General features: G+C 42.3%; 2 protein-coding genes across 4 annotated transcripts in view; one reads left to right on the top strand and one right to left on the bottom strand.

Annotated features, from left to right (window-relative positions):
• Positions 1–16,042, bottom strand: part of foxred1 (FAD-dependent oxidoreductase domain containing 1) — a 25,108-nt gene extending 9,066 nt beyond the window's left edge. The window contains exons 1-11 of one of the 3 annotated variants that reach the window (XM_012965927.3): positions 15,953–16,042; positions 14,192–14,412; positions 11,478–11,588; positions 8,865–8,983; positions 8,588–8,682; positions 8,097–8,198; positions 7,797–7,873; positions 7,217–7,377; positions 6,726–6,855; positions 5,106–5,210; positions 4,268–4,523 (exon numbers count right to left, since the gene is read on the bottom strand). In XM_012965927.3, coding sequence (XP_012821381.1) covers positions 4,269–4,523; positions 5,106–5,210; positions 6,726–6,855; positions 7,217–7,377; positions 7,797–7,873; positions 8,097–8,198; positions 8,588–8,682; positions 8,865–8,983; positions 11,478–11,588; positions 14,192–14,412; positions 15,953–15,971 — 1,395 coding nt within the window. In that variant the 5' untranslated portion in view covers positions 15,972–16,042 and the 3' untranslated portion in view covers position 4,268. 3 annotated transcript variants of the gene reach the window in all.
• Positions 16,016–16,279, top strand: part of srpra (SRP receptor subunit alpha) — a 16,663-nt gene continuing 16,399 nt past the window's right edge. The window contains exon 1 of the mRNA XM_002940386.4: positions 16,016–16,279. Within this exon, the coding sequence (XP_002940432.3) occupies positions 16,163–16,279 (117 nt within the window). The 5' untranslated portion in view covers positions 16,016–16,162.

The following is a 16,279-nucleotide window of genomic DNA, read 5'->3' as shown; positions in this document are numbered from 1 at the left end:
TGCCGTATTTCCATTGGGGAGCGAAGAAGGAGCTGAGAGTATCTGGTCCAATACTGAATGAAGGAGTCCATCCTGCTCTGGAACCGGGAAGAGGTGGAGAAGGACCTCAGGACCTTGGGCCTGGAGGTACTGGTGTTATCCCACCTCGGAGCAATGAGTCCTGGATGATGGCAAGGAATGCTGTCGTTTGTGGTGATCCCAAGATGTTCAGGACATGAAGGACCTGGTTGGCGGACTGTACAAGAGTTCTAGACAGTGTATTGCGAAGATACTAGCTTACTGTCCTGTAGGGATGGAGTCTGTCTCCTATAGGATTGTGACTTTCCCAGAGGGATAGTCCTGCTGAGGAGGACTTGTCGGAGGGTTTGGCTGGTGGTTTACCTGCCAGGAGAACTAGGAGCGGTTAGAAACCGGGGCCTAGCCGAGGTAATTTGTGAGGAATGATCTCTGGGATAGGAAGCCTTGGAGCCCTTGGGAGAAGGAAGGCCCCCGACGAGGGGAAGTCCTGGTCTTAGGTTGGGGAGGGAGAATGCCCATTTTTTTTTTTTGTAACTTGTCAGGTTTTCTTATCAAGTTCTGGTCCGGACCAGAACCTGCCCTGGGTAACCTGGTGGTGAGCGACTTCCTAGAGGAAGGTTGGCTGACCATAGATGGAGCCACGTGGATGGCAGGCTGCTACCGAGAGAGCCGTGTGCGGCTAAGCACCTGTGATGGTTTAAGGGATTCTTTGCAGCTATTATTGGGAACCCGGTGTTGGAAACTAAGGAATTCCTCCATTCTCATGTTCATGGAATCCTGGGAGAGGTGTGATCTTGGAATTTGAGGCCACAGAGGGGGTGACGGACTATTTCCCCAACCGTACTGCGGGAAGGAATAACAATGTTGGAAACGTCGGTTGGCTTGAAGTCATTATCTGATGATCCCGCTCAGATTATATGAGGTATTCCAATTGTTCGTGGGATGGAATGCCGAAGGTATCCTCTTCTTACGCTTGAAGAGAGAGTGGGAAGGATCCTGGGAGAATTCCATGACTTTAAGGGGATGACCGATGCAATGAGGGGTCTTCTGACCCCTAAGGTCATCGGAGGAGAGTTCTCCATCACTTGATGAATGATCCTTTCAGAGGCAGGACCATGTCGCTAACTCTTCCTGGAGATGGGACATTTGGCACTGAGAATTCAGCCCATTGGGACCTGTTCGACCCAGCCTGTCCAATAACTTATCCAGGTGCGCGGTGACCCTTGGTATGCCAGTGGAAGCTGGGCAGCCCGTACGGGGGGAATCCGTACTGGAGGTGAAGGCCTGCGCTTGATCATCTTGCGCCGTTACCAGAGCTGGAGCCACCCTCGGAACTTTCAGAAGTGGCAGGCTAGGGTAATCCCTGATCTAGGAGGAAGCCTCGACCAGGAGTCGAAGAGGCAGAGAACAGGGGTTCTTTTCAGTCTGACGGAAGGCGTTGCCACACTTGGTGCGTGTTGGGTATTTTACCTGAGAGGAGGTAGAAGATCCCTTGAATTATGAGCACAATGCGGTATGAGGTCGGTAGCGTAGTAATACCGTGCTGGTGAATAGGCAGTACAGTGCCTAGTACAGTGTAAATACAATGCCTAATAGCAACAAGTTGCTGAGAGTAGTGTCAGCACGGTGCCGGAGTAGTGCCAGCCTGGAGCCAACTGGCATGGCAGGGCGGTGCTAGCACAGTGCCAAGATGGAGTGCCAGGACAGTGCCGAGGCAGTGAAGTACTGCGTTAGGTACCGTGTTATGTACCTTGCCGGGTACCGTGACAGATTACCGAGTACAGTGCCAGTACCGTGCCAAGTATGCCAGGGCTGAGTAGGTACAGAGCCAAGTATCAGGCCAAGTACAGAGTCAAGTAAGCCCAGGCTGTGTGGATACTGTGCCAAGTACAGTGCCAGGTATGGTAAGGCTGTGTAGAACACTGCCAATTACCAAGGGTAGTGCCAAACATGGCGAGGCTGTATAATTACAGTGCCAAGTGCAGTGACAAGCATGGTCAGGCTGTATAATTACAGTGCCAAGTGCAGTGACAAGCATGGTCAGGCTGTATAATTACAGTGCAAAGTACAGTGCCAAGCATGTTCAGGCTGTATAATTACAGTGCCAAGCATGGTCAGGCTGTATAACTACAGTGCCAGGTGCAGTGACAAGCATGGTCAAGCTGTATAATTACAGTGCCAAGCATGGTGAGGCTGTATAATGACAGTGCCAGTACAGTGTCAAGTGCTGTGACAAGCATGGTCAGGATAATTACAGTGCCAAGTACTGTGCCAGGCATGGTCAGGCTGAAAAATTTCAGTGCCAAGTACAGAGCCAAGCATGGTCAGGCTGTATAATTACAGTGCCATAATAACAGTGCCAAGTGCAGTTTCAAGTACACCAAGGCTGTGCACTGTACCTGAGTACCGTGCCAACCAATATACAGTGCCCATGTCAGGATCATGCTAGATTGCTAGGAAGAGCAAATGAAGGAATAATGGCCAAAGCCTGCCTAACCAGCCCTAGGCCTGTGCCTGATCTCCCCCTGCTTGCCTGCCCCCCCCCGCGCAGGTACCTCCTTTCCTGTGTATTGCCTGCGTTCTCTGTCCGTGTGAACTGGTGGTCCCCGGATGGCAGGCGGAGTGACCGCGTTCAGACAGGTAGCGCTGAGTCCTTCCCCGTGAAAGATTGCGGTACTGCGCCAGGCAGCACCGTTCAGGATGGAGAGCGGGCCCAAATGGCGCGAAGGAGAAACGCCCGAAGATCAGGGGTCGCGCAATGACGTCATGGGCGCGAAGGAGGGTGGAACGCAAGGGAGGCGAACAGGCAGAGAAGAGACCGGGAGGCTGGGCAGGTTGCTGACCTGGATGTCCTGGATTCTGGCACATGCAGCACTGGACAGCTTCTGCGCTCATGGGTAGAGGCAGGGATCTCTGACTGGCCCACTCCAAGGGAATCTTACTGGCCCCAGTGTGCGTAGTCCCACGTAGGGGGGAGCCTGTGTAGGAAGCCCTTGGTGAGGCCCCTGTAGGTCAACCCCTGGTGCCAGATTCAATCTGGGCGAAGAAAATCAATGGAGGATGATTGAGAGATCCTGTCTCCTGAGGACACTAGAAAAAACTGGCTCACTCAGGAAGTGACGGAGGGTATAGTACCAGGGAGGAGGGGCTTCTTCCTATTCTAGTGTCCTGCCTCCTGCTGGTAGATACTATACCCATGGTCCCTGTGTCCGACACCTGTAAGAGAAATAGCCATTAAATGGTCCCTAAGGTGTGTAATTATGTGCTGGGGGTTGCTGTGCTATCCACAGGGGAGCAAGAGGCATATGGATTTAAGGGTTTGTCTTAATATGACATGATATAATTCTTCCACTTATAAATGATGGTTGATATCCCAGCAGTGAGTACCCAGCGTTTGGGTTATTTCTGCGCTACTACTGTTAATGTGGGCATGGTCTTAAAAGCTCTTGTGATAACATGGGTGTGGTTTGAAGTGGGTGCAGTTTAAAAAGGGGGAGTGGCCCTCAACTGTGTATGCTAGAGAAATTCCAGCCCTGGGCACCACAGAAGTTGAGATCACCTGACAGGAAATAATGCAACTCTAATTGTAACACGAAGTAGTGTGAAAGCAAAAAGCAGAACTCTGTCCATCAATTGGCTGATACGACTTAGCATGTATGTGGGCCTTGGCTTGTTTGTGTGCACTGTGAATCCTATTGATCCTAGGAGGCAGCCCTTAATTCTAAAAATGGCAATTTTCTTTTTAGGATTACCCATACTAGTAAAAAAAGAATATTTTATGAAAATGGTTTATTTAGATGAAGCAGGGTTTTACATATGAGCTTATTTATGCAATATATTTTTAGAGACCTACATTGTTTGGGGGTATAGTTTCCCTTTAAGCAAAAGCTGCTTTTGACAGCAATTACATATACTAATAACTTTTAAAGAACTAAAACTTTGTAACAAATTCATATTGGAAAGTTGCTTTGAATTTGGTTCTTTTAGGGTGAAGACACATGGAGCTACACATGGATCTACTACTAGCAGCTACTTTTTCACGGCTACTAAACCCCAGAAGATACCCTGACAATACTGAGAATTGCCTCTGCTACAACACAAAGAGACAATTATCAGTAAATGATCAGCACTGTCTATTTTAGTAGCCACAACAAGTAGCTGCTACTAGTAGCTCCATGTGTCTTCACCCTTATTAGGCAAAAAAATATTTTTTGGGGTTGGCATGTCCTTTAATTGAAGTAGTCATTACCTCACACTATGTTCCGCTCCAAAAGAGGCTCCTCAGAGACAAAACGCCTGAACGAAAAAGAGCTGAGATCAATAGTCTGGAAGCTTCCATCCACAATGAGCTCGGCCACTGCGCGTCCCACAGCAGGCGAGTGCTGCAAGCCATGGCCACTGAACCCAGTGGCAAAGAATAAGTTGTTTACAAGTGGATGCATTCCCACCACCCCATTCTGATCGTAGGTATTGTAATCATAATATCCAGCCCAAGCTGTTTTAACCTTGTAAAAAAGAAAACATATTTAATATTAAAAAAAACCATATGTCCATAAGGAGGTAAGCAACAAACTGGTTCAGTGCAAGGCAATAAATTACCGGTAATGTTTCACTTCACTTTTTACACGGCATGATAAATATACCCATTACTGTAGAGACAGATTAAGGGCTATAAAGTTTATATTGTACACATTTGCAAGGTTAAAATTCATAGGCTGGTCAAACATGCAAAATAAAGATAAAAAATAAAAAGCAATGAAGGCATGGTCCCTGTTAATTTCAGGTCAACCATTCTTGCCCTTCCCATACATACAAAGTATTGATGATAGATACTTGGAAATTGGAACTGTGGTCTCCAATCCAACAGAAATTACAATTGTTTTCCAAACAAATAAATGCTTATTTCTGGCATGGAAAAGCAGTAAGAATTTATGATTAAACATATCATTCTAACTTTGCGTGCCTAATCCCATTGTTAAGGAGAAAACTATTGTTTATAAAATAAAAAATACTAAAAAAAAAAAATGTTTTCTGTGTCCTATAACTAGCCAGTTGTTTTATTATGCTTAAAATCACCAAAGACTTACCTTTAGGGATTCAAAAGCTGGCACTCTATGCGCCAGTAATGGCCACACCTTCTGTTGGAAGAAATCATAATCTACTTCCATGTTACTTATATCTGGCTCTTCTTCCTTAACAAGCATTTAAGAAAGCACAACAGTGAATTCCGTGAGTGCTCTTTATCTTTCACTTCTGTTCCTGCAAAACTAGAACTTAAGTCAGATCTGGCCATACATTTATAAACTGCTTTTTATGCATGCATTTGAGATTTTATACTGTGAAGAATTCACCTTGAATTAGACATGGTCTTAGCCTGGTCCATGAAGGAGAACTTAACCCTAAAACCCCAACTGGATACAAGCTCCCCGTCTTGTATTCAGGTAGTGTCAGTGACATGCACATGCTCAGTGTGCTCTGGGCAGCTTAGTGGTTGTCTCAAATTAAGCATAAAATTTGATTTGCCTGTCATGGAAGCTCATGTTACAGGGGCGATTATTACATTCTGATGCTAACTGCAGTTGTTTCAGTGCTGCCATGTAATGAGAAAACAAAAAAAATGATTGGCCTTGTTTTGTGACATTTTATATTCTGTATGAACAGTATACTGTGTGTCAGTCCCTAAGCTTAGTATCTGACAGCATCACAGAGCGTGTATTGTAAATCGGTAGAAAAGAAGTTGGGGAGCTACTGGGGGCATTTTTGGAGGCACAGATCTTCACTGCTAAAAGGCTGTGGTTGCCTTGGGCTGGTACTGAAACCTAAAACATAATGTGCATACTCCTTTGCTTGTGCGACTGCAAGGCTGTGATTGGCTAACCCCCTCCTGCTGTGCTTCTGGCAGGGACTGCTAGGACACGCCCACCCTTCATTTGAAACAGGGACAGAGAACTGATAGAATCTATAGGGAGCTCCAATAAAGGGGCCATTTTTATAGATAGGATTCATTTTTAGCTGAAAGTGAAAACAGCACCACATAATATTCATAACTGCCTAAAAAAATTAGTTTTTTTCCCATTTATCCAATATGTTTCCTTTCAAATCAACAAGAGGTCGAATATGGACTTTTTTTTTTTAAAAAGGTAAACTTTTAAAAAACAGTGAACATACTATTTTATTCCTTTATACAACCAGATATGTATCAATCAGGCTTGAAACTCCGCAAGGATGGGGACTTCACTGGTGTTGTCCTTGCCCTTGGGATCTCCATAGAAAAAAAAACTAATCAGTCACAAATTAAGAACCATGTAAATAGGACACAACTGGAAATATCTGCCATGTTTTGAAGCTCTCTGGATAACAGGTTTTCAGATCATAGATTCTTTTCCTATAATTACATAGTTCCTTTTGGCAGTGTAGAGTAGTCCAAGGTAATCAACTCAGGGCATATCTGGTGGCACCCAGCAGCATACCATGTTCCTAGAGCTCTGTCTTATACATTGGTGTTGGCTCCTGAGATGCTGGGAAGTTACAGCCATGATACTGAGCTGTAAATCAATATGTTCCACTGTTCTATAATATCCAAGTCGTTCCTACATTTACTGTTACGCAGCTATTATAGTCACTGCTCTTGGTGGGAAGATTACAAGTGTAACCCCCATATAAATTAATTGTATACTAGCACCTTACTTTTCTGTGATTCTTTTTACCTCAGTTGGGGATTTTCCTGCTATATAGTTGCCTCCAAGTCCTTCTCTCCTGAAATAGACTCCTGAACTGTCAATCAGCAATGGGCAGTCCAGTCCAGGTCCATCAGGGCAGTGAACCACAAATATATATCTGGCATAGAAAGAAGATAGCAAAGTTAAATTATGGCTATAAACTCAGTTTTGGTTTACTGTTTTGGGGGACACCATCTTCCCTTATGCCAAACCTATTTAACATTAATACGTGGCTTTAATTGGTAAGAGTTGTAACAATGTACACATATGAAAAGATCCATTCCCATTAGCAGCTGACAGTGACTTTCTTTCTAGCTCCAAGGGCCACGATGTAGGCTATTAATAAATAATGGTCATTTAGAGTGTTCTGCATCAGAAAAAATGCTGTGAATAGGATGTGTGAATTCTTTGAGTGGGTTCTGGCAAATAGTTGGAGTGGCCACAGAGCCAGAGAAATCTCATTATATTAAAACCTTTACCTCTTTTTGGGCTCCACAGGAAGCTTTACCGATTCTAATGAATCTGATGGCCCGATACCTATCCCAGCCAATTCAGCAACATTTGAGGACCAGGCACCAGCTGCATTGATCACTAGGGCACACTCTACATTTTGGCTCTCTAGGCTATTTGGCATTAGTACCTACAATCAAAAACACAAAACACGAAATGATGCAGCTTGAGCTTTTCTTGTTATTAATGTTAATATTCAAGAAGAACAAATGTAAAATTGAAACAATTTGTTGTTGAGATATCCCTCATAGCATGTTTAAGGACCTCTACCGACAGTTATGTCAATTTCCTGGGCATCCCCTCCGGCCTGAAACTTTTAAGTCCCACCTGGATTAATTGTCCCTCTCCGATCCCTACTTCACTCTCTGGAAACGGTTATGTGTAATTTTAGTAAGTATTTGCATTCTTTGAGTTCAATGTTCCCCATTTCTTTTATTGGAAAACTTAAGCATTATTTCAACACTAAATACAAAATGCAGTAAACCCTACCCACAAACAGCCTAACTTACTATTTATAGCAGTTGTCTGAACAGAGTTCTCAGGACTTACAGTAACATGTCCGATCCTACTGAATGTCACAGGGTCACCATCTGCAGTCATCATTTCACGCTTAGTGGTGCTGAAATCTGCAATTATAGACCAGATATGTTGTTAGGGGCAATACTGGTCTTTACTTAAATTTTGTATGCCCTAGTAGTAATATGGAGACTTAGACTTTGTAAGTATCCCACTCCCTCTAAATGCCATGTGCACCTGGGGAAAAGAGATGCTAGATAATTCTACAACTACATATTACTAGGATTGTACAATTAGAAGTTAAACTAGAGGAAAAAAAAAGGAGCTAAGTACCTGTTACCTCCCCATGGCAATGGTAAACCCCCATAGAGAGAGCTTTTCTCCGGAAAGCATTGAGCAGCGTCCAAGGGTCAAACCAACCTTCATTTTCTAAGCCTAATGTAAATTAAATACACTTCAGTGAATACAGCAATCATTTCTTTCCTTGTCCTTTAAAATCTAAAATTTATGACAAATAATACACAGGTATGGCATCAATTATTTAGAAACCAGTTATCTAGAACAAATTACCGGAAAGCCATCTCCCATAGACTCCATTTTAATCAAATAATTCAAATTTAAAATTAAACAATTTTGAGTAATTGGGTTTGATTAATATTTAAATGATTTTGGTAGACCTAAGTTATGCGATTCAATTTATGGAAAAACCACTTATCCGGAAACCTCCAGAACCCAAGCATTCTGGATAACAGGTTCTATATCTATATATCGCATGTCCGGAATCAATGTTTGTAGTGTTATTTCTGTGAAATGAGAGAACCCACCATAGGAAGCAAGTGCCACACCATTTGTATTGACCCAGGGAAACTTCTTCTTCAACTGATGTGGTGACAGAAGTGTTACTTGGGCTCCACACTCTCTATGGGGGGGAGGCAAAAAAAAAAAAAAATCCTAATCTTGCTTTCTTACAATTACAATGTTGCTTATCACTGTTATTGATCATATATGTGTAGTCCAGAAAAAAAACATGGAAATAACCCTCTGCAACTCCTCTACCCAGAGACAGAGGTATGGAATTAAAATTAACCATGCTGCAGTTACCTCTGGACATTGTAGTTTTCCTCCATTACAGTAGCACCTTCTTCACTGGCCAAAAAGAGGTATCCCGATGGGTTAAACTGAATGTCTATATGATCCTCATTGACAACACCAAGATGTTCCTGCAAACCAAAAACAATTTATTTAGGGCTATGGCACAAGGTGCTTTTGGTCTGACTCCTTTACACCATCTTTACACTCGAATGAAATACCTGATGTGTTATTGGCCTTAGACATCAACTCTAAAACAGAATTTTATTCTAGAGAATTAGGATGAAAAGATAAATCTCAAACAAAACATAAGCCAGCTAAACATAAGATAATTGGCTACAGTGTGTTCTTTTTTCACTAGCAGCCACTAAATGATTATCTCTACAAAGGAGTGTGGAATATGTCAGCAATATACAGTGGTGTGAAAAACTATTTGCCCCCTTCCTGATTTCTTATTCTTTTGCATGTTTGTCACACAAAATGTTTCTGATCATCAAACACATGTAACTATTAGTCAAAGATAACACAAGTAAACACAAAATGCAGTTTTTAAATGAGGGTTTTTATTATTTAGGGAGAAAAAAAATCCAAACCTACATGGCCCTGTGTGAAAAAGTAATTGCCCCCTGAACCTAATAACTGGTTGGGCCACCCTTAGCAGCAATAACTGCCATCAAGCGTTTGCGATAACTTGCAACGAGTCTTTTACAGCGCTCTGGAGGAATTTTGGCCCACTCATCTTTGCAGAATTGTTGTAATTCAGCTTTATTTGAGGGTTTTCTAGCATGAACCGCCTTTTTAAGGTCATGCCACAACATCTCAATAGGATTCAGGTCAGGACTTTGACTAGGCCACTCCAAAGTCTTCATTTTGTTTTTCTTCAGACATTCAGAGGTGGATTTGCTGGTGTGTTTTGGGTCATTGTCCTGCTGCAGCACCCAAGATCGCTTCAGCTTGAGTTGACGAACAGATGGCCGGACATTCTCCTTCAGGATTTTTTGGTAGACAGTAGAATTCATGGTTCCATCTATCACAGCAAGCCTTCCAGGTCCTGAAGCAGCAAAACAACCCCAGACCATCACACTACCACCACCATATTTTACTGTTGGTATGATGTTCTTTTTCTGAAATGCTGTGTTACTTTTACGCCAGATGTAACGGGACACGCACCTTCCAAAAAGTTCAACTTTTGTCTCGTCGGTCCACAAGGTATTTTCTCAAAAGTCTTGGCAATCATTGAGATGTTTTTTAGCAAAATTGAGACGAGCCATAATGTTCTTTTTGCTTAAAAGTGGTTTGCGCCTTGGAAATCTGCCATGCAGGCCGTTTTTGCCCAGTCTCTTTCTTATGGTGGAGTCGTGAACACTGACCTTAATTGAGGCAAGTGAGGCCTGCAGTTCTTTAGATGTTGTCCTGGGGTCTTTTGTGGCCTCTCGGATGAGTTGTCTCTGCGCTCTTGGGGTAATTTTGGCCGGCCACTCCTGGGAAGGTTCACCACTGTTCCATGTTTTTGCCATTTGTGGATAATGGCTCTCACTGTGGTTCGCTGGAGTCCCAAAGCTTTAGAAATGGCTTTATAACCTTTACCAGACTGATAGATCTCAATTACTTTTGTTCTCATTTGTTCCTGAATTTCTTTGGATCTTGGCATGATGTCTAGCTTTTGAGGTGCTTTTGGGCTACTTCTCTGTGTCAGGTAGCTCCTATTTAAAGGAAATCTAACACAAAATTTTTACATTCAATATATCCTTTATACATACTTTTATTAGCAAATATAGCATACAAAGATTGCAATAGTATATGTGGTTTTTTAAAAAAAATTACTTTACCATTGATTTATTGAGCTCAGGCAGCACATCTCTCCCAAGTCTCGCAGCCTGCTTCCGTTCCTATCCCCCTACACCCCCTCCCTTTCCCAGTGCAGGCTCAGGCAGCGCTCCTCGTAACAGACACGCAGACCCAGCGAAAGAGGTGAAAAGGTCCGTCTCCTGTCCCTCTCCTTACCCTCTCTGTGCCAGATCAGTAGAAGCCTATAAATCACTTCAAAAAGGACTCTGAAGAATGCACTCAATCAACTTCCGGATTAAACCGGAAGTCTACCCCATCGCCGTATCGCCTTTTGAGCTTGGTCCAGTAAGTCAGTGGCAATGTAATTTATTAAAAAACTATTTACAATATTGCATTTTTTTAATGTTACATAGCTTTAAAAAAGTATTTAGAATTGATCTCTTTAAAGTGAAAATTTTGTGTTACTGTTCCTTTAAGTGATTTCTTGATTGAAACAGGTGTGGCAGTAATCAGGCCTGGGGGTGACTACAGAAATTGATATTGAAATTGAAAATTGAAATTGATAAACCACAGTTAAGTTATTTTTTAACAAGGGGGGCAATCACTTTTTCACACATGGCCATGTAGATTTGGAGTTTTTTTTCTCCCTTAATAATGTAAACCTTCATTTAAAAACTGCATTTTGTGTTCAATTATGTTATCTTTGACTAATAGTTAATGGTTTTTGATGAGCAGAAACATTAAAGTGTGACAAACATGCAAAAGAATAAGAAATCAGGAAGGGGGCAAATAGTTTTTCACACCACTGTATAAAGGATACTATAATATTCTCCTTACATTGATATTTCGCAGAAACTGGGCTGAGAAGAGTGACATATGGATATTTTCTGGTCGGGAGAACTGCTGACGTATGCCTCCAGCTGACAGGACTGTAGAAGCACGGGAATACTGAGGAAAGAGCAAAGTATGTCTCAGCAACATTAAAGAAGAAAGAAACCCCCTCTCCTGAAACACTGTTTTATTTTTTAAAATATAACGACATAATTATTGCACTTATGCATAGAAGATCGGCTTCTTTCCAGAGTTCGTGGCCGCCATTTTATTTGCGACCACGTCACTTCCCCTGCCTATACTTCGTACTGCCCATGCTCCTCATAGTGACCCCACTCTCGCTCTCTCGCTAGCCTAAACTGCACCTCAGCTCTCTTACACTAAAGAGAAAAATCAGCGTTGCTTCTGTTCAGGGCGTTGCTATAGTAACGCCCTGAGCAGAAGCGTAAGTGTGATTGGCGATGTGAGCTGACAGGAGGGGCAGAGAGGTCAATGATAACACTCGGAAATGTCATGTGACCCAAGCGTCATCAATACAGCAGAGGACTGAAAGCTGGCTACTGCGCATGTTTGGGGCGCCTTAAGCAAGGAATGCGCATGCGTGCGCCCAAAATAAGTTTCATTAAGAATAAGAAGCTTTCTGTGCATTGCACTACAGGTAGAAAGTTTTTTAGCAAACGAAGGAGCACTGTGCAAAAACTACTGAACACTAGAATGAATCATTAACAGTAAGTATATGTCCACCTGATTGCCATTAATTGCAGCTTTAATTTTTTTTTACCTTTAGTTGTCCTTTAAACTGCTTTTAGGTCATATAGCTCTAATTTGCTTAATCGAATGAACAAGAGGAAAAACTAATTACAAATCTGAAAGAGAATATATTGAGTTTAATAGTGTTCTCTTAAAGGACAAGGAAAGGCTAAGTCACTTGGGGGTGCCAAAATGTTAGGCACCCCCAAGTGACAAATCGCGGGCTGGTGCCCCTGTTAGGAGAGAACAGCACCAGCCCGGGGTACCTGTCAAGAGCGTTTCCTACTCGCGCTGCAGCCAATTGAGAGTGCGCAGTAGAGTGAAAAGCCGACTTCTCTGTTCAAAGTTCGGCTTTTCGCTCTACTGCGCATGTGCGCGCGATCGTTCAGGAAGAAGGAAGCACTCGCTACAGGTACCCCAGGCTGGTGCTGTTCTCTCAGGGGCACCAGCCCGGGGTAGAAGGTAAGCGATTAAAGTCACTTGGTGGTGCCTAACTTTTTGGCATCCCCAGGTGACTTTGCCTTTCCTTTTCCTTTAATTTCTGTCACTTAAGGGTACTGGGCACACAGGGAAATTTAGAGTTTTGTCATCTAAAATGAATTTATCCATGCAAATGCCAGCAACTTTTTCAGGAGACAGTTACACATCTACTGTACTACTAAGTAAATATTAGTGTAATTTCAAAGAAAAACCCAAGAATATGTGTCAAATTGTCATACTGATCCTGACAAACTGCAGACTTATTTGTTATTGCCTCAACAATCAAAAAGGATTCTTCTGTGCCTAAACCACCCTTTTATGCAAGTGCCAGGCTAGATTTGATCCTGAAGCAGCCTGAGCAACTACCAGTGTAAGTGCAGAATAACCCTGCACTCCAGAACACAAGAGTTTTATCACCATGCTCATGCCACTGTATGTAAACCGGATCAACACCATAAATCATTATTATGTAATATGATGGTAAGGTTATATTGGCTATTAATTACACTTTGTTGTGGGGGGTGGTTTAAGTAACCTATAGCTATGGCACAGGAGTAAAAGATGTTTAGTTATTTTTAAAGACTTTTTTACTATATGAGGCAGCCAATCTGTACTAGTAACATGGTCCAATACCCTTTCGCAAACAGGCAAACATAACTTTGCTTTCACATTAACCAATTATTGCTAAATATACCACCAACCCTAGTACAGCATCACATTGGTGCGTACCTTTATAATTTAATAGATTACTCAGTTGTCTTTATTTAATCACATGTAATGAACTTTGAGTCTGTTCTAACACAAGGTTGCCTGCTGTCCGTGAATGTACTGCCCAGTGCCATTTACTGCATAAAACTTAATTTACTGTTTCCCATTTATCTACCCTAAGTCCATTAAATGCAATTGAATTTTTAGTGGATGTGCATTGTGTCACAAATATGTCACCAGCTTCTTTATAATAGCGACAACTTAGGGATACTTACCAAGGCAACTATCCCTTCATAAAATCAGTTTACGGTAGGAAGTGTTGGTGACCACAGATATAATTAAAGCATGATTGTGACAGAAAAAACTGAACTACACAGTAGCTGTTGTTGCATGTTCTGACATGGGCAATATATTATTAGGGATGCACCAAATCCACAATTTTCATAGTCGTCTGAATACTGAACCAAATCCTAATTTGCATATGTAAATTAGGATACGGAAGAGTTATGCTCTATAGCCCCGTGCGGCAAAAAAAATTCTACTTCCATGTTTATGTGAGAAAATGTCACATGATTTTAAGGATTCTGATTTGGTTCGGCCAGGAGCATGGATTCGGCCGAATCTTGGCCAATTCCATACAGAATCCTGGACTCAGTGAATCCCTAATTATGATACTTAAAAGTAGAACTCTAATATATAAACTGTCCTACAGCACATGACATAGTCTATAGCTTCTACACAGATATTAAAGAATACACATGCATTATTTCTTGGCAACCTACTGTTGGATCCCTCTCCACCACCACAACTCTGAGAGCACCCCTGCGGTTTTCTTTCTGTTTTAGCCAATACGCAATAGACCATCCCATCACTCCACCTCCAACTATGACTACATCAACTCGCTCGGGTGGTAGGTCTCCAATGGGTGTAAATGGACTCCAGTCACTGGTGGGTAGACTATCCATCAGTTTCTTGTGGAACTGTACAAAGTTCTTGTCCAGTTCTAGAGAGATGCGAAAGACAAAACAAAGTGACCAACTAAAATCATGCACCTTATTACAATTTTTTTACATTTCCCCTAAAATGCTGTTGCTCTTAATGTGTCAATACTGAAATTAATTTTCATTAAAGCGCAGCACCAAGCTGCGCATGTAAACAGGGACGCCGCAGGTTCCCTTCTACAGTCAGGCTGCATGGAACTGTGGGTTTTACAGAGGAAGAATGTTTTAGGATTGATTTGTAGGTTACATATATGCCATACTTTGTTAATGCAAAATATATAAAGCAGGGATTAGGGATTATTCATTCTTATATCAACAGAGGCAAAACAACCTTTCTAGCTGTCATGTGTCTCCTATTCTGCTTAAAAAGAAATGGTAACTGAGGTGTAAGCTATTTCCTTTAAGCATGAATCTCTTAAAAGACAAAACAACTAACCATACATTACATTACATTAACATTTATTTATAAAGCGCCAACATATTCCACAGCGCTGTACAATAAGTGGTCTACATACATTGGACATACAGAGTAACATATAAAGCAATCAGTTACCGATACAAGAGGTGAAGAGGGCCCTGCCCAAAAGAGCTTACAATCTACAGCAGAACTCCTCTAAACCTATCCTTAAGGAAATCTATCATGCATATTGTAATAAAAATAAATCTGTTAAGCATCTGTGTACCTTCATTCTGAGAATGGTTATTTCTCATGGTGCAGGTATAGGAGTATGCTTACTGCACAAGGATACCTAATATAATGTAGACATCTCCAGCTTGGCAGGTGGTTTGAGGAGATCTTACCGATAGAGCAGCTTGCTTTATGGGAAAACTAAAGCCTAGAAGGCTACATAAAAAGCAGGGTAACACAGCAGGCTTGAGAGAGGCGTAGAGAAGTCTTTTGTATTTGTAATAAATGTAACTCCAGAATGCACATGTACAGCGTAAACTGCACAGCTAATTTCCATTTTCCGAATCAATATAATTTACAGAGTCAATTTCTAAACGATCTATGACTGATTATCTTTGCTATTTATTGGGTTGAAGGTGATAAGCATACAGCCTGACATTGGCTTGCCTTTTGACAAATCTGGGTTCAGGAATAGCGAAATGCTTAGAACTTGCCTTTCATAAAATCATCTTGTTTCAAGGCACAGGCACTGGTACCGAACGACCTCTGTCTCAATAGGCGAGCCCCCTTCCATGTTCCGATGCCGAGGCATGGAAACTTCAATGAACTGACAAACATCCTACCCACATACATAGCAGCTAACAACTCGGCACCCAGCGCCGCTACTCGCTGTTTAATGCATCACTTTCACATTACGTCATCAGCCTGAGACACCACACACGTCCAATTATGATGAACTCGATTCAATCTTGCATACACAATTACAGGACTGTCTGGTTGGCTTTGAAATTGCGTCGACTATTTATATTCATGTATTCAGCAGCTTCGTGTTTTAGGATCGTATCTAGTAATAAATATACAAGAACAAAGCGCATATCTAGAAGGTGTACAAAAATGGCTTCGGAAGGGTGTACCTTTAGGGCGGGCGCGCATTGAGCAAGGGTACTAAGATGGCAGATTAGCTTTCAGTGGGTGTACTAAGATGTCAACCTTCGGGGATATCCTTCCCAGCTCATTGCGTTGTACTCGGTGGAAGTGATGTCATTTAGTCTGGTGAATCTCTGACGTGTCGCAAGGGAACCATCTAGCTGTGTCTGTGGCGTCGCTACGCAGAAAAGTGAAAGATGTTGGACTTTTTTACGATTTTTAGTAAGGGAGGTATCGTGTTATGGTGCTTCCAAGGGGTGCCCGCCTCTTTTACCGGCCCAGTAAATGCGCTGATCCGCTCCGTCATCCTCCAG

This window comes from Xenopus tropicalis, chromosome 7 (genome assembly GCF_000004195.4).
Source record: "Xenopus tropicalis strain Nigerian chromosome 7, UCB_Xtro_10.0, whole genome shotgun sequence".
Classification (NCBI taxonomy): domain Eukaryota; kingdom Metazoa; phylum Chordata; class Amphibia; order Anura; family Pipidae; genus Xenopus; species Xenopus tropicalis.
Note: the sequence above shows the minus strand (reverse complement) of the source record. Positions and strands in the feature narration are given on the sequence as shown.